Raw genomic sequence first — 20,598 nt, forward strand, 5'->3', positions numbered from 1 at the left:
GCGCTGTCAGTCGCGAGCGCGCGGTGGCGCCGTTAGCCGCGCAGGACGCGGCGGCGGTCTCGCTCCTGATTGGCTGGTAGCGCCGAAGGCTCTGCACTCCCATTGGCTGGGGGCGGCTTGGGGCGGGGCGGAGGCCCGGCCCGGGTGGCGGTTATGGGCGGGGCCGCGGCGGCGCGGCAGCCAATCAGCGCGGCCGTGACGGGAGTTCGAATCGGCGGAGCGGCGGCAATGGAGCGCGGAGGGACGAGGAAAAGGTGCGGGATCGGGAACCGGGGAGAACGGGGGGGAATCGGGGGGGAATCGGGGGGACCGGGGATCGGCGCTGGGGACACGGCGGGGCGGGAGCGCTGGGAAGCGGGCGGGAGGTGCCGCGGGCCGGGCGGTGGCTGGGGACGGGCGGTGGCTGGGGACGCCGCCGGCCCCGGGGCTGTCCCGGGCCGCTCACGGCCGCGCTGCCCGCAGCGAGGTGCTGGCAGCCGAGGCCGTGACCTGCCTGAACCGGGCCATGGCTGCGCTGCGGGACATCTGGGAAGAGATCGGTATTCCCGAGGAGCAGCGGCTGGAGCGCACCGACACCGTCCGGAAGCACATCAAGGTGAGGGCGGGGGCACCGGTTCTTCTGTTGAGCCGCGTACCTGCTGCCGCGGGAGCCCAGGGGCTGGCACTGAGCTGGCCCGGGGTGCTGGGGGCACCGGGGGACGCTGCCCCGCCCTGGGCAGCCCCGTCCTCCCGGGCCCGCAGTGCCGAGGGTCTGTGCCCCGCTCCATCCCCACGCCCTGCCTGTAACCGCACCCGTGCTGCAGAGCCTCCTGGACATGATGGTGGCGGAGGAGGAAAGCCTGAAGGAGCGTCTCCTAAAGAGCATCGTGCTGTGCCGGAAAGAGCTGGACACCCTCTGCAAGGAGCTCCAGCTGGGCCCCTTTGAGGTGAGCTGGGATCCCGCGGTTCTCCTGACAGCCGTGCTGCTGCCTGGCTGTCCCAAGAGGCCAGAGCTTAGAAGGCAAATATCTATTCAAAACTGCTTTTCTGGGTGCTTGGTAGAGCCGAGGGCTTTGTGGCTTCTCACAGACCAGGCACTGGTTGGTGGTTGTGTGTTCTCCAGCACCTTGTTTTGTGTGTTGCTGGCGTTTGTTCCTGGGGAACACCTTGCTCAGACCCAGGCCTGGTGGCTCCTATCTTTGTATAAAGCACGAGCCAGATGCAGGAGAAGTGTGGAACAGAGCTGATTTCTGGCCTCTTGCAGACGGAGGAGGAAACCACTATCCTGCAGATGGAGAAAAACCTGCGCACGTGCGTGGAGGTGCTACAGAAGCAGAAGCGGGACCGCAAGCAGGAGCTGAAGGCCCTGCAGGAACAGGACCGATCCCTGAGTGACATCCTGTGCACGCCTCTGTTCAGCATTGACACTAACAGCGTGCCCAGCCTGGAGGACCTGGACCGCTACCGGCGCCACGTGGCCTCCCTCAACACCCTGAAGGTGAGCCTGGAGGGTGAAGGGGTGGCTGAGGGGCCCACAAGGGACCCCCCAGTTCCTGACACTGGCCTCACCTCCAGGAGCAAAGGCAGGAGGAATTTGTCAGCAACAAACGTCAGATCATTCTGCTCATGGAGGAGCTGGACCACACCCCGGACACCAGCTTTGAGCGGGACGTGGTGTGTGAGGATGAGAAAGTGTTCTGCCTGTCCAAGGACAACATCATGGCCCTCCAGAAACTGCTGCAGCAGGTATGTCGTGCTCTGAGGCAGCACTGGGGCCGCTGTGTGCTGGCAGCAGCTACCACCGTGATGTAAGAGCAGCTGCCGGGTTTTGGCGAGGCTGTGTGTTGGAACACCCTTGTCGTGTGCCGAGTGCGTGGCTTTGCAGGCGCAGCAGAGCCAAGGGCTGTGCTGATCCCTGATCCCTGCTCCCTGTCCCCGCAGCTGGAAGCCCAGCGGGCCCTGAACGAGGCCGTGTGCACGGAGCTGCGCGCCAGGATCCTCGCGCTCTGGGAAAGGCTGCAGATCCCAGAGGAGGAGAGAGAGTCCTCAGCTGTGCACCAGTCCTGGTCCAGAGTCAAAACCAGGAGAGCGGTAAGAGCCCTGCTGTGCTCGTGGTGGGAGTGCTGGGGATCAGGGGATCTCATGCTCCTGGTTGCTCAGTGAGGGGTGAGGGGAGCAGGCTGAATTCTGCCTTCATGGAGGGAGCAGCTGGAAGGTGGTGCTGGCAGCGGCCTCGTTCTAGAGAGTGGCTCACTCAGAAGGTGAAACCTGTTCTCCTCCTCTTCCTCCCTGACCTGTGCTCTGGTTCTGGGGACAGTTGCAGCAGGAAGTGGACCGTCTGGAGGAGCTGAAGCTGCAGAACATGAAATCCGTGATCCAAGCAATCCGGGCAGAACTGGCTGGCTATTGGGACAAATGCTTCTACAGCCAGGAGCAGAGGGAGAACTTCAGCCCCTTCTATGATGGTGGGTGCTGGCTGGCCATGCAGTTTTGGGGAGCGATCCCAGGGGCTCCAGACCCTGACCTGGCTGTTGTGCCCTTCCAGAGAGTTACACAGAGACCCTGCTCGAGCTGCATGATGCTGAGGTGGGCAAGATGAAGACCTACTATGAAACACACAAAGATCTGTTTGAGGCTGTTCAGAAATGGGAGGAGAATTGGAAGCTGTTCCTGGAGCTGGAGGTATTGTCCAGGCAGCAGCATGCCAGGTCATGGGTCAGTGCATGCCTCTGCCCCTGTGGGAGAGCACTCTGGGAAGGAGCAGGGAGGCACTGGGAAGTCATGATGGGCCAGTGACATGCTGTGTTTCGAGCACTGGGGTGTTTGTGCAGGGCTGGCTCCTCTGGGGCCTTCACCAAGCGAGGCTGAGGGGGGTGGGTGGTGTGTTTGTGTCTCTCCTGACCACCCTTCTCTACCAGAGGAAAGCAGCTGACCCCAGTCGCTTCACCAACCGTGGAGGAAACCTTCTGAAGGAGGAGAAGCAACGAGCAAAGCTGCAGAAGACACTGTCCAAGGTAGGTGCAGACCTGGGGAAGGACCTGTGGTCCCACTGCCAGAGGAAAAGGGATCCTTGGGTGTGGGGACACCTGAGTTCAGGGCAGTCCCTACACTGCCCTCATGTCCTGATCAGCTGCAGGAGGAGCTGGAGAGAAAGGTCCAGGCCTGGGAGCAGGAGTTCAAAGGAGCTTTCCTGGTGAAGGGCCAGCAGTTCATGGAGTATGTGTCGGAGCAGTGGCAGCTCTACCGTCTGGAGAAGGAGAAGGAGAAGCAGGAGCGGGTGAGCACAGAGTTGAGCATGTTGGCTTCTGCCAGGGACTGCTCCTGGCTCCTGCCTCAGAATGCCAGCCTAGGGCTGTCCCAGCTTGGAAAGAGCAGGCAGAGGGCTGGTGCCCATTGCTGTCACACCCACATGTGCCAAGCCCCTTTCTGGCTCTGGCTGTGCCAGAGGTGACGCTTGGCTCGATCCCTGATGAAGTTCCTGCTGTGTGGCTGTGCCAGGCTGCCAGCAGGGCAGTGCCCCTGGCAGTGTCACACAGATGCAGCAGCTCTGTGGTGCTCAGGTGTGTAAGTGCAGGTGTCTCCCCCAGCACCTGAAGAAGAGCCGGGAGATGGAGGCGGAGATGCTGTACGGCAGCGCCCCACGGACCCCCATTAAACGGCGCATGCTCAGCCCCCACGCACCTGCCAAAGTAAGCAAGGTAAAATGTCCCTGCAGGGCAGTGTGCTGGGCTGGGCTCCTGCCTGCCAGCCTTGGGGAGAGGTGTGGGAAGGGCTCAGGGTGCTGCAGCCCCACGGGAAGCTGTCCTGTGTGACGTGTGCTCTGCTTTCTCCTCAGCTCCATGGCACCTTCAATGCCAGCACCACACCCAACACCACTGTTCGCACGGCCTTTGGGGGACCCATCTCCCACTCACCCACATCTCGGCTGCCACCCTCTGGGAAGAAGGTGAGGGGCCTGGGGAGAGTCCCTGCCCTGGGCTGGGCTGGAAGGGACAGGGGAGCTGAGGTGGCGCAGCTCCCTCTGTCACCCCATGGCTCGCTGCCTCTCCTGCTGAGCTTGTGGGGAACAGAAGTCCCTGTTTGTCTGCAGTCTGCTCTGTGGGGCTACTGCCAGCCTCCTGGGGTGTTTCTGGGACCTGAGGGAGGAGGAGGAGGGTGCCAGGAAATCTTTTTCCAGCCCGGATTTCTAGTACACCTGTTCCCTAGTGCTGAGCCCGTAGCCTGGGGGATGTTCAATATGTGTGTGTGCTGCCAGACAGGGCCTGAGCAGCCTTGTCTGGTGAGTGGCATCCCTGCCTGTGGCAGGGGGATGAAATGAGATGGGCTCTAAAGCCCATTCCAGGATTCTGTGCTGTTTCAGGACCCCAAATCTGGAGAGCTCCTGGAGCCTGACACTGCTCTGGCTCCACGAGCAACGGGCACTGAAGGTGCTCAATTCCCACATCCCGTAACTGTCAGCTCTTCCCCCAGTTTGGCCGGACCCAGACCTCCTCCCGCCTGGCAGCGCAGCCCCCCCGACCCCGGCTGAGGGAGCGGAACAAGGAAAACCTGTCCCCCCTGAGCGGTGGGTGCACCCCCACAGCCCCTGCCCAGCGTAACCACAGCGTTAATTCTGTTGCCAGCACCTATTCTGAGTTTGCGGTAATTCACCTCTTCTAACCCCCTCCCCTCGCTGCACAGCACCTTTGCTTCCCTCCTGTGTCCCCCCTGTGTCTCTGACAGCGTGGCTGCTCCTGCCCCTGCCTGTGCCTCCCCATGGAGAACAGCAGAGTGGGGGCAGAGGGCCCTGAGCCCTGGGGACAGACCAGCACCCCGAGGCCAGGCTGTGCAGGGACAGAGCCAAGGCAGAGCAGAGGCTGGAGGGGGGCTTTCCTCCCTCAGGGTGGGGGATCTGGGGGGTCCCAGACAGCCTCAGTCTTCCCATCATGCTGGGCTGACCCAGAGATTTACCGTTGTGTGACACTACCAAAAGTTTTTTACTTTTTATACATTTTAGTAAAGAAGGGCATTAATGTTCATTGGCTGCAAGCTACATCGTTCCCATATTAATTACCATAATTCCCATATTAATTTGTATTCCCTCTCCTTCTGGCACCCTGGCCTGCCCCTCTGTCCCCACTGAACTGAGGCAGCAGCCCCCTCCCTTCCCTCATCCCTCTCTCACTTCTGTTTCCACAGCGCGGACTTTCAAAGGCTTCCAGCTTTGAAAACGCCTCTGACGTTCTGAACTCCACCACCAACAATGCTGCGTGATGAATCCCTGCTCTGGCACCACTGCAGGGCCTTGCAGCAGCTCCTGCTCCACACTAACCCTCCCCTCAGTGCTGCATTAGAAATATGATTTTATTTAAAAAAAAATTATAGGTGTTTGTTGTGAATAAAGTCTTTGTACAGCCCCCACCTCTGAGCTGTTTGTGATGGTCCCTGGAGCAGGGAGCGATGGAAGGGGTGGGCTGAAAGCTGGGAAACTTGTGCTAGGAGACACCACCACAGAACAGAGCAAAAACAACAATTCATTCCCTCCTTCCAGCTGGTGTTCCCATCCCCAGGACAGGTGGCAATGGTAATTTGGGGACAATACTACTGCTCTGAGTATCCCCCCATTCCTTCCCTTCCCCCACTGGCTGTGCTGCCACATGCTCTGGGATATTTCTGGGGTCAGCTGGAGGGTCCAGCCGTGTGTCCAGCTCCCCACAAGTTTCTCTGCACCCCCCAGAGGAGCAGAATCGGGCTCAGCTCCGTGCCAGCGCTGCTCAGCCACACAATCCCTCACTCCCTGTGCTCACACAAATCCCAGACACAGCCCTGTGCCATCCCTCACCTGGGACAGCTTCACCAGACCCAGATATGCTGGAACATGCCTTGCACACACCAACACTGCAGCCCTTATGGAAAAGTGAATTTAATAAACACATCCAGCCTGTCCCAGGGTGTCCCTGGCCCTGAGGCAGCTGCAGCCCCACTCCAGGTGTGAATCAGGTCACTGTGGGCTAAACCCAGCCCCATCCTGTGCTGTGGGGGGCCCTGGCCCTGAGCACAGAGCGGTCCTGGAGCGGGTCCTGCAGAGCAAAGCCCTCATCCCCACCGTGTTTGGGTCCTGGGGCCCTCAGGGCTCCTGCACACGGACATAGGTGGTCCAGGGCCCACACACCACGTCCTCCACCCGCAGCCCCTCGGCCACCAGGTGCTCGACGCGGCGTGCCTGGTCAGAGCTGACGTTGTTCCCGTGTCCCAGCTGTCCATATTTACCTGCAGACACATTCATGGCTAACGAGGCCCTGGGTTCTCACAGGGCAATTGCTCCTGGTGCTTGGAGGGAGGGAGGGAGGGAACACAAGAGCCCCCAGCACAGATGGAACTCGTACAGGGACAGGAGAGCCAAGGGCGAGAGGACAGCAATCAGAAGCTGCTCCTGGGGAGGCTGTACAGCCCCAGAGCAGAGGTGCCACTTACCCCAGCCCCAGGTGTAGAGCTCCCCACCTCCTGCAACAGGACAGCACCAGGTGAGCTCTGTCCTCTCCCTGCTCCTGGGGCACTGCCCACCGTGTCCTGGTGAGCCCTGGCACCTCTCAGTGCCCTTGCCCCCAGAGCCACTGTCCCTGCCCAGCTGGACACTCACGTGTGACCACGGCCGTGTGTCGGGACCCGCAGCTGACCGCGCTGACCTCCAGGTCCTGCGGCAGGTCCAGCAGCGCTGGGAACGCCTGGATGGAGATGAATGCAGCATCCTCGGCAGCCAGCTGCTCCCTGCAGGGCGTCAGCTTGGTGCTCCCTGCAGAAGAGCCACTCTCAGCTCCCAGGAGTGACTGGGTAACACCAGCATCGCTCGCAGGCTCAGACTGTGCTGGCCCTGCACCGGCCCTGCAGGAGCCTCAGCCTGGCCAGCAGCAGCCCTCACCTGTGCCTGTGTCCTCATCCTGCGCTCGCTCCTCTGCCAGCGCTTTGGAGGGCAGAGCCAGCTGCCCCGACTCGTTCCAGCCCCACACGTACAGGTCTCCTGCCTCTGTGGGGCGGGGGGAAAGCGCATCAGGCAGAGCTCAGCCCTGAGCCCCCTCGCTGGCTGCTCCAGGGACACCAACACCCCCCATGCCCCAGGCCAGCTCCCACCACTGCCCCCAGCCCCTCACCCTGCCAGCCCAGCCCCTCACCGCTGATGCTGGCCGAATGCCACCCGCCCGCGGCCACCGCCTGCATGGGCACCCCGGCCAGCGCCTCCACCAGCCGCGGCTGCAGCTCGGGCTCCAGCAGCCCATGGCCCAGCTGCCCGTGCCTGCGGGGACACAGACAGACAGACAGACAGACAGACACACCCATAGCCCACTGCCTCCAGCCCCCCTGCCTCCTGCCCACGGTCCCACCAAGCCCTTCCTGCTGCTGCCAACCCCGCTCCAGGCTGGCAGAGCCCGAGCAGCTGAGGGAACAACGGGAGCTGAGCACAAGGATCAGCCTCAGGAACAGGGAAAGGCCAAGGGCCGGTGGGAGAGTGATGCCCACCCCAGAGCACCACCCTGCAGCCAGGGCTCGGTGGGACACAGGGACAGGGGCAGAGCAGAGGGGCTGCAGGAGCTGCAGCGGGGAGAGCGGCAGCTCCGCTGCAGGGCTGCCTGTTTGGTCTGGGGAGCTCCAGGGTGGCAGCTCAGGATGTCACAGCTGTGTGATGCACTGGGAAGGCTCCCCACATTCCATATGGGAAATCTGCAGAGGGCTGGGAGTTGGGGAAGGGAAGCTGCGACAGGAAAGTGGCTCCGTGCACTCCCGCACCAGAGGGACACGGTGACCACAGCCAGAGCTGAGTGAGGGGCTACAGAGGGGCCAGCTGGGCCAGCACCTGGCTACCACACTGCACAGCTGGCACAGACACTGCACAGCTGGCACAGACACTGCACAGCTGGCACAGACACTGCACAGCTGGCTGCCACACTGCACAGCTGGCACAGACACTGCACAGCTGGCTGCCACACTGCACAGCTGGTTACCACACTGCACAGCTGGTTACCACACTGCACAGCTGGCACAGACACTGCACAGCTGGCTGCCACACTGCACAGCTGGCACAGACACTGCACAGCTGGCTACCATACAGCACAGCTGGCTACCACACTGCACAGCTGGCTGCCACACTGCACAGCTGGCACAGACACTGCACAGCTGGCACAGACACTGCACAGCTGGCTACCACACTGCACAGCTGGCTGCCACACTGCACAGCTGGCACAGACACTGCACAGCTGGCTACCACACTGCACAGCTGGCACAGACACTGCACAGCTGGCACAGACACTGCACAGCTGGCTACCACACTGCACAGCTGGCACAGACACTGCACAGCTGGCACAGACACTGCACAGCTGGCACAGACTTGCTAGAGAGGATTCTCACCTGTGCTGAATAACCAAAAAATTCCAAAAGAGTTCCCTCTCTTTCAAACAAAAATAACAAACTAACAATAATTGTTTCAAACACTTTTTGTTTTTCAAAACATTTTTAAACAAGCCACCTAAGTCACGCCTTTTTCCATCAAATTGCACAAACGCTTGTGCGAATGTTTCACATTGTTTCACGCTGAATGTTTCAGCGAATGAATCGCTGAAAGTCAAACAAAACCTTAACTGTCAACTTGTACAACCTCCTGCTTCTACAAAAACTAGCAACCCACAAAAGCTGAAAACCTACAACTCTAAAATCCATTTCGTTTAACAACCTAAAACAAAAAGTTTGCTTGTGTTTCCACAGGTACAAAACCGAAGTAAATTCCAACAAAAAATGTACAAAAGCACACAAACGATTCCACAAACAAAAACAGACACAAATGTAAGCCACACAAAAAACCTACAGAGTTCATGTCAATGTTAACTATAAAAATTGTTAATACTGTAAAACTTCTTTAACAGAAGCATAGTGTCTATCGTGTTAAAAAGCATCCCAAAATATCCAAATTTGCAAAATTAAGTGTAAATGAAACAACAGTCCTTAAACAAAATGAAAAAAACCCCAAAAAGTACCAAAAAATTTGCTTAAAAATTAAAATGCATTAAAAAGCCTTTTGCCAAAAGTAACTAAAACATAAAGTTAAATCAAACAATATATTTATACTTGTTAGTTTTGCTTACTTGCTTTTACAGTACAAATATGCCTGTAAATCAACCAAAACCAAATATTTAAGTTGCTTTAGCCAAGTCAGCAAACTCAAACACCATCTATTTAACTAATTCAACCCCAAAAAACCCTTTACAACCTGTTTAATCAGTGTACCAGTGCCAACAACAGTAGCTTCAAAAACTAAAAAATTTAACAACTCAAATGAAAACAAACTATAAATCCTAATTAAACAATCTGTTTAAAAAATAAAACTTTGCACCTTCACTAGAAAAGCTTTGCAAAATAAGTTTATATATATAAATTGTTATAGCAACGATATTAGCAATTGCACCTTGTGTTTTTCACTGTGCACAGCAAATAATAAAGACCATCCAAAAGTTTTTACAGTTCAAGACAGAGGGAGAGATGTGAGAAATGGATTTGTAAAGGATTCTCAAAGCCTGACTAAAATCTTGTACATCTGTATGCAAACTCTGAGGTGTGCTGACTTAGACCACGGAATAGAGAAGACATTGTTGGGAGAGAGACTGAATAGAAACAAGTTTCAAATGATGGCCTTGCACAAATCCAGATGTTTTGGAGACTTACAGCTGTGGAAACGCACTGTGGCAAGACCACGTGGGGTAAAATAACAGGAGATGGTGTTAGAAGTATTAACAGCATTGTGCAGCAAAAGCTAATAAGTTAAACACATTTATAAGGTATTGTAACCAAGAAATAAGTCAGCTTCTAATAGAACGGCACAGAGTTTTACATCTCTTATGCTTCACCCTTTAACACGACTGATGATGGATTAAAATCTTTTAAAAACACCTCCCAGTTACCCCATCCCTGTAAAGCTGAGATTTCTCAAGTACATATCCCCTCTCCTCTGAAGGGAAGGCAAGAAGGCCAAAGAATGCAGTGTCTGCAAAGCAGCAGGACTGAGAACTGAGCGCTGTGCTGGCCATGAGCTGCTGGTGTGAAACTCTCCTGAGTGAGACACGAGGAGCAGGGAGGGCACCAGGCCAGGGCTGGCAGCTCTGGCACAGCGACCGCTGCTCACTGTGGGGTTTGTGTTCCATAAATAGCAAAGAGGAGCCCGGCATCCCTTCCCCTCTGCAGATGAGAACAGCCAGCTCCTGGGGCCAAGCCTCACGGTGCACTCAGGGCTGGCTGACCTGTGTCTGGGCTTTCCAGCACCAGGAAAACCTGACTGGGGCAGCAAACGCACAGACAGCCCCCTCATGAACAACAAACACCACTGTGGGAATAACCTGAGCGGTGCCACAGCTGTTAAATGCAGCCAGGTTCAGCTGCTGGCAGGTGACACGGGGTGCTGGGGTTGGGGACATTTCCCAAGCGGGTCCCTCCCCTCCCACAGGCTGTACCAGAGGGAGCTGGCACTGAACTGTCACAGACTGATGGAATCAATCTCTGGTTCAGAGCTTTGCTGCCAGCTGCTGCTTGTGCGGCAAGTTACAGAGGAGCAGGGACCTTGACGGCCATACAGAGACCCTGAGGGAGCCAAAAGTCTGAGCAGAGGCCAGAATCAGTGGCCGGAGATGCAGCACCCACAGAGGACACAGGGCTGCCCATGGAGGATGGGAATGGTCAGTGGGACAAGGGAATGGTCAGTGGGACAAGGGAATGGTCAGTGGGACAAGGGGCATGGCCAGGCCAGCACCCCAGAAGCCGGGAGCTGGGACGCCTGTGCTGGGGGGACCTGGCGAGGTGAGGGACAAATCCCATCAGCACTGGGTGAGCACTGGGGTGCAGCCGGTACCCCAAAACTTCTGTCAGCTGTAACCTCGGACCATTCCCAAGTCCACCCCCGTGGGAAGGTCAGGAGGCACTCCTGGTGCCAGGCAGTGTGCGGGGGCTCAGCTCCTGAGGTGACCCCGGTTCCGACATCCTCTCACCTGCACTCCCCCCAGAGATTCCCCATATCCCCCACATCCCTTCCGCACTCTCACGCACCCCCATCACTCTCCATCCCACCAGCAGCGCTTGTCCCGGAGCCCCTGAACGCCCACCCGCACCCGTGTCCCGCAGCCCCGCTCACCTGCCGCCGCCCCAGGCGAACACCTCCCCGGCGGCGCCCAGCGCCAGGGCGTGCTCCGCGCCCAGGACCAGCCGCCGGGCCCGCACTGCGGCCGGCAGCGCGGTGAAGAAGGGCGGTCTCGGCGTGGCGAACCCGCCGGGCAGCAGCGGCAGCGGCGGCGGCGGCTCCGCGGGCAGGTCCCGGCTCCAGGCGGGCTCGTCCCGCAGCGCCCCGCTCAGCGCCCCGCTCAGCGCCGCCTCCCGCCGCCAGGCGCGGGTCCCCGCCGGGCCCCGCAGCACCAGGTGCGTCTCGGACGGCAGCGCCTCGGCCCAGCCCGGCAGCGGCCGCCGCTGCCCCGCGCTCCGCAGCTCCAGCCCCGCGCCTGCCGCGGCCGCACCTCAGCACCGCCGGCCCGGGGACGGGACGGGACAGCGCGGGGCTCTGGGGACGGCACGGGAGCGTCACCGGGAGACCAGGGGAGCATCCCGGGGGAAGGGTACGGGGAGAGGACCCTCCCGGGGGAAGGGAACGGGAGCGGCCATCCCGGGGAGCGGAACGGGGAAGCGGGCACGGGGCTGCCCCGGGGCTCGGGCGGGCCGGGGGCGCTCACCGGTCTCCACGACCACGTAGCTCCAGGCGGGCCAGACGCGGGAGATGCCCTCGGGGCCCGCCTCCAGCCGCCAGGGGCCCGGGCCCGGGCCCGGCTCCCCGGCCGCCTCCTCGGGGCTGAACCCGAACGCGAGCCAGGCGCGGGCGGGCGCCGCCATGGCCGAGGCGGCTCCGGCACAGGAGGAGGGGCCGGACGTGACGGCGGAGGGCGGGCGGACCGACGGACGGACGGACAAACGGACGGAGGCCGGGCCGTGTCCAAGAGTAGCTTTAGTGTTACCGGGTGGGCCTAGCTCCGCCGCGCCGGGCCCGCCCCGGCTCGGCCCTCCCGGCTAAGGCAGACGGTGGCAAAGGCAGCGGCAAGCCCTGTCCTCCCCTCGCCCCGGGCACCGGCGGGCAGCGCGGCCCCGGCCCCGGGCAGTGCTGAGCCAGCTCCGCGTGCAGCCCGGCCCCGCAGGGCCCCCTGAGAGCAGCGTGTGAGCACCGGCCCGGCAGCGTGTGCAGCCCGTGTGCGAGCCCCGCGTCCCCTCAGGCGTGCCCAGGGTTGGGCTTGATGAGCCCGTAAGCCACTGCGTGTGCCAGGCTCTCCTGGGCCGCCTGCGCTACCCGCGGCTTCTCCTTGTCCTTGGCAAGCACGGAGAGGATCTCCAACATCTCGCTGGCGATGAGCTGCTCGGCCACCTCCCGAGCAGCTGCCATCATGTTCATCACCACCACGGCGCCGCGGTGCTGCAGCTCCGCACTGGGGCTCAGCAGCAGGGCCTGCAGGATCTCCAGCCAGTGCACTGTCTGCAGGGGAGTGCGGCCAACATCATCACGGACCCCAAGAGAAGGCTCCCAGCTCCCCCCCACCTTCAATCTCATCTCAGAATCAGGTCCAAGTCTGACAGGTTGCCCTATCTTCAGGGGTCAGAGCTGCAGGCCACCTTCGGGAGGGAACGTGGGACGCAGGGTGCTGTCCCAGGGTCCTGTGTGCCCCCAGCCCACCCTGGGCACTCACCACCTGGGGAATCCGCTTGCAGATGGGGGGATGCAGGGAAGTCAGCATGGCCAGGGTCCCCGAGGCTGCCCGCCGCAGCTTCTCATCCTCCTCCCCACTGTACAGGACCATCAGCTTCAGCCGGTCACTGCCCTCAGCCAGGAACATCTCCTGCACCTGCACAGGGGGAAGAGGAGGGGTTGGCTGGGGGTGTGGAGGTCCAGCAGCCCAGCACAGACCCCAGCCCATCCCGGCCTTCACCTCCTTGCTCATGGCCATGTTGCACATGCACTCGGTTGCAGCTAGCCGGATCAGCTCGTGCTCCTCGAACATGTACCCCTCAATCATGGGCACAGCCCGCTCTTTCAGGATCTTCTGCCTGGGAGGCAAGCAGCAGTGAGCGCTCCCTGCCCAGGGCAGCCCACCAGGCCCAAGGGGACAGCCAGCCCCCTCTTCCCCCACCCTACCGCAGCCTCTCGCTGATGCCAGCCAGGTTGGTCAGGGCCATCAGCCCTTCAAAGTTCTCCAGGCCTGTACGCTGCAGGTGCAGGAGGCTGACCAGGGGCCGCACCACCTCGTAGATCTGTGGAGACAGAACGTGTGGGACTGAGCCAATGCCCAGTGCTGCTCCCACATGAGCCCCTTCCTGGCACACCCAATCCCAGCCCCAGCACTCACCCGCTCCCCAGGGAACGCCATCTCCGGGTTGGAGGTGATGGTGATCTTCGCTAGGGCCTGCGCTGCCTTGGTCTGCCCCACCTCAGTGCCCTCCAGGGACAGTGGGATCAGCGCCTGGGGGCAGAAACAGCAGCTTGTCCTGCAGCCAGAGCAGCCACAGCTTCACCCAGCTCCCTGTCCAAGGGAGCCAGTGCAGCCCCTCTAAACCACAGAGCCCAAGCTGCCCCAAGCCCCAGCACCGTCCGGAGCGGTACAGGGCAGGAGCACAGCAGGGTCCGTGCTCTCACCTTGCCTCCTCCTTGAGCAACCACACCTCCCCGGTCTTCTGCCTCCTCCACCAGCGCCAGGAACACTCTAGGGACCAAGCAGGATGAGTTGCAGCTCTTGAACAGTCACAGTGGGCCCAGGCTGCACCAGACTCCTGGACATCCACCCTACTGTCCAGGAGCTGGCTTCACCACAGGCACACAAGTTCACCAGCAGGATGCTGGCAGCCTGGGAACCCAGCTCCTCCCGTCCCTGGCACACCACACCTGGAGATCAGCTCCCGACAGGAGTTGGTGAGCGCTGGGTTCTCGCTCTTCACCATGCAGGCCAGAGCCGACACCACGCCGGCCGTCAGCAGTTTCCGCACGCGCCGCTTCACAAACTCGGGCTTGTCCTGTCCCATGGGCAGGGTCACGCTTGGCTAGGAGCTCCAGCTGCCCGGTGAGGTGCCCGACCCCACCCCTGGGGGTGCACACTGCGGACCCCAGGCTGCGTCCCACCCACCCACTCTCCTCCCAAGCACAGCCGTGCCCGTTCACCTTGGGGTGCTGCTCTGGGATGTGCTGCTTGGCATACTTGGCCAGCTCCAGCATCTGTGGGTCTGGCTCCTCATGGTCGTAGCTGTTGGTGCAGTTCACCAGCGTGGAGGCAACAGCATAGAGCACACTCCTGTCCTCTGACTGTGGGGACAGTGGCATCTGTCACACCCACAGCAGGGAGGAGCAGGCAGGACTGGAGCCCATCCAGCATCTCCCACACACCCCACTCCAGAGCAGGAGCCCCACACCTGCTCCAGCACACTTCCCTGGTGCCAGGGTGCCCACCCCACAGCTGCTGGTATGCACCTTGGCCAGCTGGAACATGGCCTGCATTGCTGCCTTGTCCTCCACAAACTCCTCCTTGACATCTGCATCGAAGGTGAGGTAGGCCAGGCCCTCTACAGCCCAGCGCCGTGTGCCTGCATCGATGGCCTCATTGCAGAGCCACCTGGGAGAGTGGGAAAGCCGCCTGAGCCTGGCTATGGATAGCCCAACTGCAGGGAGCCCAGCTGTGGGGAGCCTTGCCCACCCCCCACACCTGGCCCCGCTCACTTGCGGCACTGCTTGGCCAGCTTCATGGTGGATCCCTCAGCAAACTGCTTCATGCTGAAGTCCGTGCCACCAGCGGATCCCAGCTTGCAGAGCCCCTGCAGCCAGGAACAGAGTGTGGGATGGGAATGGATGTTGGCAGCCTGGTGTGTCTCCTGGACCCCCAGCAGGGGGGAGCGCCCACAGCCCAGCCCAGGACTCAGCCCCGCCACCCCGTCCCACCCTGCTCACCACGAGCGCACGGATGCGGATGCTGTCCCTCTCGCTGTGCTTGTAGATCTCCTTGAGCAGGTTGACGCCGTTGGCCGTGATGAAGGAGGCACGCTTGGCCTTGTCAGCAGCGTGGATCAGCGCCTCCACCGCTACCAGCTGGTGGGCCTCGGTGACAGAGGCGCAGAGGGACAGCACACTGTCCATGATCCCCTCCAGCTCTAGCACCCTGTTCCCTGCATCCGAGGGACCCTGCAGCAGGCACGACACTGTCTGAATGGCCCGCAGCTTTCCTGGCAGCTCGTGCCCCTCGAACCAGCTCCTTCAGGGAAAGACCACCAGAAAGGGTCAGGATGATGTGCTGCCTCTTCCTGTCCCACCTGCTGGACCCCACTGGTCCCCAGTGGGTCTGCAGTCAGCTTTAGCAGCGAGGCGCTGCCAGGCTGCAGCTGATCAAACCCCTGCCACCCCCAGGACACCCCGGCTCACCTCACATAGTCCTCGCACAGATGGTGGAAGTTTTCCCTCTCAGCGTCACACTTCAGGTCCTCATACAGTTTGCTCAGCAGAACAGAGGTGCTCATCCGGGTGTTCTCTGTCACAGGCAGGCTGCCCAGGCTGCCACACACTGTGCTGCCCACCTCCAGAATCTTCTTCAGGCCTGGGAAATGTCAAACAGCCCAGTGAGGGGCACAGTGACATATGCACAGCTGGGGCAGAGGAGCACGATGCCCCAGCAGGACATTGCTAGCCATTCCACTAACCCTGGTCAATCACCCAGAGGCTCAGGCTGTTGTTGGTCTCCTTTGGTGACTTCCTGGGCACCACCTTGATGAGCAGGTTGAGGGCGTTGTCACGGCCATGCGCTGAGGCCCCTTCCAGCACTAGCAGCTCCAGGAGGTGCTTGATCAGCAGTTTCAGGTCCTTGGAGGAATCTGCCAAAAAAGACAGTGCCCAGCAGTCATTACCCTGGGCTTGGCCTCACCCCCACTGTGGTACAGCTGGCAGATGCTGCCATGACCAGGGGCTTCTGCCTCCTGTTAACCCTGGATCTCTGCACCTAACTGGGGCTCTCCCCATACAACAGCCAGCCAGGGCAGCCCACACTCACCCAGCACCAAGGCATCCTCCTTCCCACGGAAGTCTTTCTGCAGCCCCTCCTTCAGGGAATCGAACATCACGTGCAGCAGGTTGCAGGCAGCCAGGGACACCTGCTCATGCTCCACACCCAGCACTGCTGCAAGACGGGGTGCCCCCAGTTCCGACAAGATGGCCGTGGTCTGCAGGTACAAGCACACCTGTGTCTTCCAGAGCCCTTGGGGAAGCCCTGGTGTTTCCCAGCCCCTTATCAGGATGGTTTCCTCCCACAAGTTCAGGCCTGGCAGGTAACAGCTGACAGCTCCCCTGTCTGACACTCTGCAGCCTCCCCAGCACGGCTCTCCCCCGGGCCCAGCCGTGGGCTACGGTGGCACCTACACGAGAGCGGTGGCCGGAGCACAGCCCCACCAGTGTGCGCAGAGCTGCCAGCATCAGGTCAGCCTTGGCCGTGTCCAGCAGCTGCATCAGCAGCCTCACGCCATCACTCTGGAAGATCTTCTCTGCTCCAGCCTCTTCTCGTGCCAGCACGATCAAGTTCTGTGCAGCCTGGGGAAGGAGAGTTCTGTCTGGTTCACAGCAACACACTGTGCACAAGAAACTGCTTCAGCTGCAGGCACCCACCCTCCACCCCTGTCCTGGGGAGTGATCTGCGTGGGGCAAGCCTGGCCTGCCCAGGCAGCACCAGCTGGCCCAGGAGCAACAATCCTCCCCTCCTCTCCTCCACAATCCTCCCCTCCTCTCCTCCCAGCCACAGCCCCACTGCGCCCCACTCCCTGAGCTCAGACTTTCTGCTTCTTGTCCGCATCCTTTTCATCGAGATCCAGCAAGATCTGGAACATCTGCTCCACTTTCGAGTCCGTGCAGGACATGGCCTTCATCTGCAACAGAGCAGAAAGCGTGGCTCAGTCCTCCCCTTGTCCTGCCAGCCACAGCAGGGCTGGCAGCCCCTCACTGCCCCCCTACCGACCTTCTCGTGCATGCTGCTGCCCAGGGCACGCAGGGCCTCCTGGAAGGCCTTGTTCCTGGGCTCCAGGCTCACGCAGCGCTGCAGGTCCGTGACAGCCTGGTCCAGGCGGCCCAGCTGCTGCAGGGCCTGGCTGCGGCGGAACAGCGCCTTCACGTCCCGGCCGTCAGCTTCGATGGCTGTGCACAAGGGGGGCTATGGCAGAGCCCACGGCCCGCCCCCGCCTGCCCCGACGGGCAGCTCGGAGGCTGGTCTGCCCCAGCCAGCCCCTGCTGACAGTACCTTTAGTCGCATCAGCCTCTGCTTTGGCGTAATCCTCCTGTGGAGAGACAGGAAAGGGACATGCCTGAGCGCTGCTGGCACAAGCCCCATGCTGCCCACACCCCTAACTCTGGGAACTGGGGAACAGCATCGCTGGAGACAGTGAGCCAGCACAGTGGGACACGCTCTCTTTCCCAGAACACAACCCTCGGAGGGTGTCCAGGGAGCCCTACGGCCCCTGGTGCTTTTCAGACACATCTGATCTACTCAAGCCCCTAAAGTTCCTCGTGTTCACCCCGTGCCCCAGACACAGATCGCCTGCAAGAGACCAGAGCCGCAGTGACTGCTCCAACAGCCCCAGCCAGCCGGGCCGGTTCCGGCAGGGCCGCGGTGACGCACCCGCCCGGCGCTCACCAGCTTCAGGTAACACGCAGCCCGGTTCCGGTGCAGCACGGCGCGCTCCGCCGCCGCATCGCTCAGGCTCAAAGCCTCCGTATAGACAGCGAGGGCGGCTCCGTGATCCCCCGCCTGGAACAGTGCGTTTCCCCGCGCCCGAAGCTGCTCCGCCGTCACCTGCCGATGGGCACCGGTGGGACACGGCCCTGGGCTCCGCACGGGCGGCTGTCCCGGGATGGACCCAGGACAGGCACCCCCGGGACAGGGACCCCGCGGGACAGGCACCCCCGGGACAGGGACCCGCCCGCTCCGCTCCCGCTCCGCTCCCGCCCGTCCCCGCTCACCGGCTCCTCCATCGCGCCGTGCCCGTGACGTCACTGCGATCGCCGGGGGAACCCGCACGCCGCCGCCCTTGTCACGTGAGGGGCGTGACCGGAAGCGGGCGGGGCGGGGCCTGCAGCGCCGCCCTGCGGCCCGGCGGTGCCAGCGGCGGCCGTCTCGCTTCTGTCCCCCCGCGCCCCCTGCACCCCGGGATCGAGCGGCCCCCCGTGCAATCCGTACCGAACCCCGGGAGCAAGTGTCCCCCGTACACCCCCCCACCCCCAGATGTCCCCGGGCACCCCCGGTGCGAGCCCCGCCGTGCACCGCCCTGCCCTGCCCTGCCCGGCCGCCCCTCAGCAGCCCCGGCTGGGCCGTGTCAGTCGGGGCACACCGGGGGCAGGCCGGGCGCCGGCCCGGTGTCCCCGCGGGGCTCTGCGGGCCGCGCGGCAGGCGCAGGGCAGCAGGCGGCGGAGGTGGCACCGGCGGGTCCGGCAGAAGTGGCAGAGGTCGATGGCCATCAGCAGGAGGATAAGCAGCCCATAGAGCCCCACGAAAGGCAGGGCCAGCGGGTTCCTGCGGGGTGGGGCACGTCAGGACGGGGCAGCCACGACCCTCCCCAGGCACAGTGGTTCTGGGGAGGGCCACTGTGGGCCCCAAAGGACACCACAGCCCCTGCCCCAGCAACCACGAGAAGCCACTGGGGCTGTGCCAGGAGCCCCAAGGGTCCCCCAGTGACCGTCCTGCTCACCGGAGCAGACCCGGGCTTGCCAGGCTGGACAGGTTCACTCCAGTGAGGGCTTCCAGGGCCAGCTGGGAGCAGCAGGACTTGAGAGCATCCAGGCTGGGCTGGCAGCAGTAGCGGTGGCCAGGGGGGTCAGTCAGCCGCGGGCAGTAGAAGCCGGAGTGGGAGAGGCCATCGGGGCCCACGTAGCCCTCGCAGAGGTGCAGGTTCTGCACCACGGCTGCAGCGGGGAGCGGGGCATTGGAGAGGGCTGGGAACACATCCCCACTGCGGGGACCACGGAAACCGTGCAGTGCCTGCAGGACAGGCTGCAGCTCCAGGGAGATGGTCTTTGCCGTGCTGCAGCAGAGCAGAGCCTCCCCAGTGCCAGTGGGGCTGGGGCTCCCCAGTCCCAGGGAGCCTGGCTAATGCAGCACAGGGGTCCCTGGCCCAGCCCTCAGAGTGGGCTGCACCCCACGAGGCAGCACTGGCCCAGCAGAACCCCCCGGCACCGCTGCTGGCAGCCACGGCCCTGTGCACGCCGTGACCTCCAGTGCTCGCCAAGGCCTCAGCAAGGGCAAACATGGGCACGGGCGGTGATGGAGGCAGAGAGGAGGGGAAAGCCCCTGGGACATCGCCACAGCCCCCCTCCCCCGTGCTGAACCCCCTCCATATTCCCCATCGCCCCACAGGGACAGCACTCAGACCCCACAGATGTGCTGCAGTGGGAGTAACCCCAGCACCAGCACATCTGGGTCACCATCCCCGGTAGAAGCCACCACCTCTCACGGCAGGCTGCTGCCTCCCAGCACAGCACAGACCCCCCAACCTCCATTCTGGCCCTCAAGGGCCAAGGCCCCATCAGGGAAGAGCTCAGGGAACAGGGGGGGCAGGAATGGGGCTGTACCTGTCCCAAGGATGCTGGGGAACAGAGCCGTGGTAAGGAGCAGCTGGAACAGGTGCCCATCCAGCATCTTCCTGGCCAGCCCTGGGCAGAGGCAGTTCTGGCTCCAGTGGAGGCAGAAACCACAGCCCCTCCTGCTCCCGCCTCCATCACAGCCTCCAGCAAGAGCCCTCAGAGCCATTAGAGCCTCCTGCACTCTCTCTGTCCACAGGGACCGGGCTGGAGGCGGGAGCATCACTAATGAGCTTCTGGGGCCAGGAGTAGGACGCCAGGCTCCTTTCCCAGCTGGATGCACGGCACCAGCTGCTACATCCAGGGCCCCAGCTGAGGGCTGGGCCCATCCTGGGAGTCTCTGAAGGGGCAGTGGACCAGGCCAGGGCACAGCACAAGCACTGCGAGGTGCTGAGCTGCCAGGGGCCATGCCCATGGGCTGTGGATGGGCTGGGGGTTGTGCAGGAATCGTGGAATCACAGAGTCATTTAGGTTGGAAAAGACCTCTAAAGTCATCCAGTCCAACCCAACCAAGCCAGAGCTGAGGCAGTTCCCTGCCTCACCCAGTCCCTCCCCACGCCCTCCCTGCTGGCACCCTGGGCAGTAAGCAGCCCCAGGGGGCAGGAGGGATGGCATGTGGTTCCCACAGCAACCAGGAGGATGCTCTGGTGACATGGTGTAATGAGCTGCAACTCAGCTCCCATAGCCCAAGCAGAGCAGACTGCCAGGCTCACTCTGAACAGGGGACAGAGGCTCTGCAGTTGGGGGAGGCATTCCCACGCTTCACCCAGACACTGCTGCCTGCACAAGGAATGGGCTCCCAGCCCCCTGGCTCCTGCCCCGCACCAGGCACTGCCTGCCCCCAAGCACAGCTGGGCCTGGCCACACCACCAGCCTCTCACAGGTGCGTGGGGCTCCAGATCTTCAAGCTGGCCTCTGCCTGCCTCAGAGCACTGCCCCGTCTCCCCACAGCACACCGTTCCCACCCCCTGAGAGAGAGCCACAAACCA

At 62.0% G+C, this 20,598-nt stretch overlaps 4 protein-coding genes across 6 annotated transcripts; 1 reads left to right on the top strand and 3 right to left on the bottom strand.

The window, feature by feature from the left end:
- Window positions 1–41: 41 nt before the first annotated feature.
- Window positions 42–5,379, top strand: PRC1 (protein regulator of cytokinesis 1). Of its 3 annotated transcripts, none has more exons than XM_033070259.2 (14): window positions 42–254; window positions 463–595; window positions 804–926; window positions 1,244–1,477; window positions 1,555–1,725; window positions 1,921–2,070; window positions 2,297–2,444; window positions 2,525–2,661; window positions 2,898–2,993; window positions 3,110–3,256; window positions 3,567–3,668; window positions 3,815–3,925; window positions 4,450–4,620; window positions 5,158–5,379. In XM_033070259.2, the coding sequence occupies exons 1-14, from the start codon at window positions 154–156 to the stop codon at window positions 5,230–5,232; spliced, it is 1,899 nt and encodes a 632-aa protein (XP_032926150.1). In that variant the 5' UTR covers window positions 42–153; the 3' UTR covers window positions 5,233–5,379. The 3 variants fall into 3 exon arrangements, with proteins under 3 accessions (XP_032926150.1, XP_032926148.1, XP_032926151.1); XM_033070257.1 differs by having other exon boundaries at window positions 43–254; window positions 3,567–3,677; XM_033070260.1 differs by having other exon boundaries at window positions 43–254; window positions 3,567–3,677; window positions 4,450–4,543.
- Window positions 5,380–5,865: 486 nt separating this feature from the next.
- RCCD1 (RCC1 domain containing 1) lies at window positions 5,866–11,883 on the bottom strand. Its single transcript, XM_033070263.1, has 7 exons — window positions 11,712–11,883; window positions 11,123–11,483; window positions 7,128–7,249; window positions 6,878–6,982; window positions 6,599–6,751; window positions 6,433–6,462; window positions 5,866–6,228 (listed from the first exon to the last, which is right to left on the bottom strand). The coding sequence occupies exons 1-7, from the start codon at window positions 11,866–11,868 to the stop codon at window positions 6,086–6,088; spliced, it is 1,071 nt and encodes a 356-aa protein (XP_032926154.1). The 5' UTR covers window positions 11,869–11,883; the 3' UTR covers window positions 5,866–6,085.
- A 79-nt stretch (window positions 11,884–11,962) lies between these two features.
- Window positions 11,963–18,087, bottom strand: UNC45A (unc-45 myosin chaperone A). Its single transcript, XM_033070256.1, has 20 exons — window positions 17,996–18,087; window positions 17,670–17,828; window positions 17,277–17,313; window positions 16,998–17,173; window positions 16,816–16,908; window positions 16,409–16,576; window positions 16,044–16,212; window positions 15,697–15,867; window positions 15,422–15,593; window positions 14,954–15,254; window positions 14,726–14,820; window positions 14,480–14,621; window positions 14,174–14,314; window positions 13,901–14,028; window positions 13,655–13,721; window positions 13,368–13,481; window positions 13,157–13,272; window positions 12,951–13,068; window positions 12,711–12,866; window positions 11,963–12,499 (listed from the first exon to the last, which is right to left on the bottom strand). The coding sequence occupies exons 1-20, from the start codon at window positions 18,005–18,007 to the stop codon at window positions 12,239–12,241; spliced, it is 2,796 nt and encodes a 931-aa protein (XP_032926147.1). The 5' UTR covers window positions 18,008–18,087; the 3' UTR covers window positions 11,963–12,238.
- A 238-nt stretch (window positions 18,088–18,325) lies between these two features.
- Window positions 18,326–20,525, bottom strand: LOC117002032. The gene is made up of 3 exons (XM_033070807.2): window positions 19,601–20,525; window positions 18,721–18,934; window positions 18,326–18,545 (listed from the first exon to the last, which is right to left on the bottom strand). The coding sequence occupies exons 1-3, from the start codon at window positions 20,022–20,024 to the stop codon at window positions 18,326–18,328; spliced, it is 858 nt and encodes a 285-aa protein (XP_032926698.1). The 5' UTR covers window positions 20,025–20,525.
- Between the last annotated feature and the right edge of the window lie 73 nt (window positions 20,526–20,598).

This window comes from Catharus ustulatus, chromosome 12 (genome assembly GCF_009819885.2).
Source record: "Catharus ustulatus isolate bCatUst1 chromosome 12, bCatUst1.pri.v2, whole genome shotgun sequence".
Taxonomy (NCBI): domain Eukaryota; kingdom Metazoa; phylum Chordata; class Aves; order Passeriformes; family Turdidae; genus Catharus; species Catharus ustulatus.

Excerpts from the sequence above, each read along its gene's own strand:
- LOC117002032 (XM_033070807.2), bottom strand. The coding sequence starts at position 20,024 with ATGGGCATGGCCCCTGGCAGCTCAGCACCTCGCAGTGCTTGTGCTGTG. Across the intron at positions 18,935-19,600 it reads CCCCAGCATCCTTGGGACAG|CCGTGGTGCAGAACCTGCAC; the intron begins GTACAGCCCCAT and ends TCCCCGCTGCAG. Across the intron at positions 18,546-18,720 it reads GCAAGCCCGGGTCTGCTCCG|GAACCCGCTGGCCCTGCCTT; the intron begins GTGAGCAGGACG and ends CCCACCCCGCAG.
- RCCD1 (XM_033070263.1), bottom strand. The coding sequence starts at position 11,868 with ATGGCGGCGCCCGCCCGCGCCTGGCTCGCGTTCGGGTTCAGCCCCGAG. Across the intron at positions 6,983-7,127 it reads GCATTCGGCCAGCATCAGCG|AGGCAGGAGACCTGTACGTG; the intron begins GTGAGGGGCTGG and ends CCCGCCCCACAG. Across the intron at positions 6,229-6,432 it reads GCTCTACACCTGGGGCTGGG|GTAAATATGGACAGCTGGGA; the intron begins GTAAGTGGCACC and ends ATGTGTCTGCAG.
- UNC45A (XM_033070256.1), bottom strand. Across the intron at positions 16,213-16,408 it reads GCTCCGGCCACCGCTCTCGT|ACCACGGCCATCTTGTCGGA; the intron begins GTAGGTGCCACC and ends TTGTACCTGCAG. Across the intron at positions 13,273-13,367 it reads TGGCGTTCCCTGGGGAGCGG|ATCTACGAGGTGGTGCGGCC; the intron begins GTGAGTGCTGGG and ends CTGTCTCCACAG.
- PRC1 (XM_033070257.1), top strand. The coding sequence starts at position 154 with ATGGGCGGGGCCGCGGCGGCGCGGCAGCCAATCAGCGCGGCCGTGACG. Across the intron at positions 255-462 it reads CGCGGAGGGACGAGGAAAAG|CGAGGTGCTGGCAGCCGAGG; the intron begins GTGCGGGATCGG and ends CGCTGCCCGCAG. Across the intron at positions 2,445-2,524 it reads CTTCAGCCCCTTCTATGATG|AGAGTTACACAGAGACCCTG; the intron begins GTGGGTGCTGGC and ends GTGCCCTTCCAG.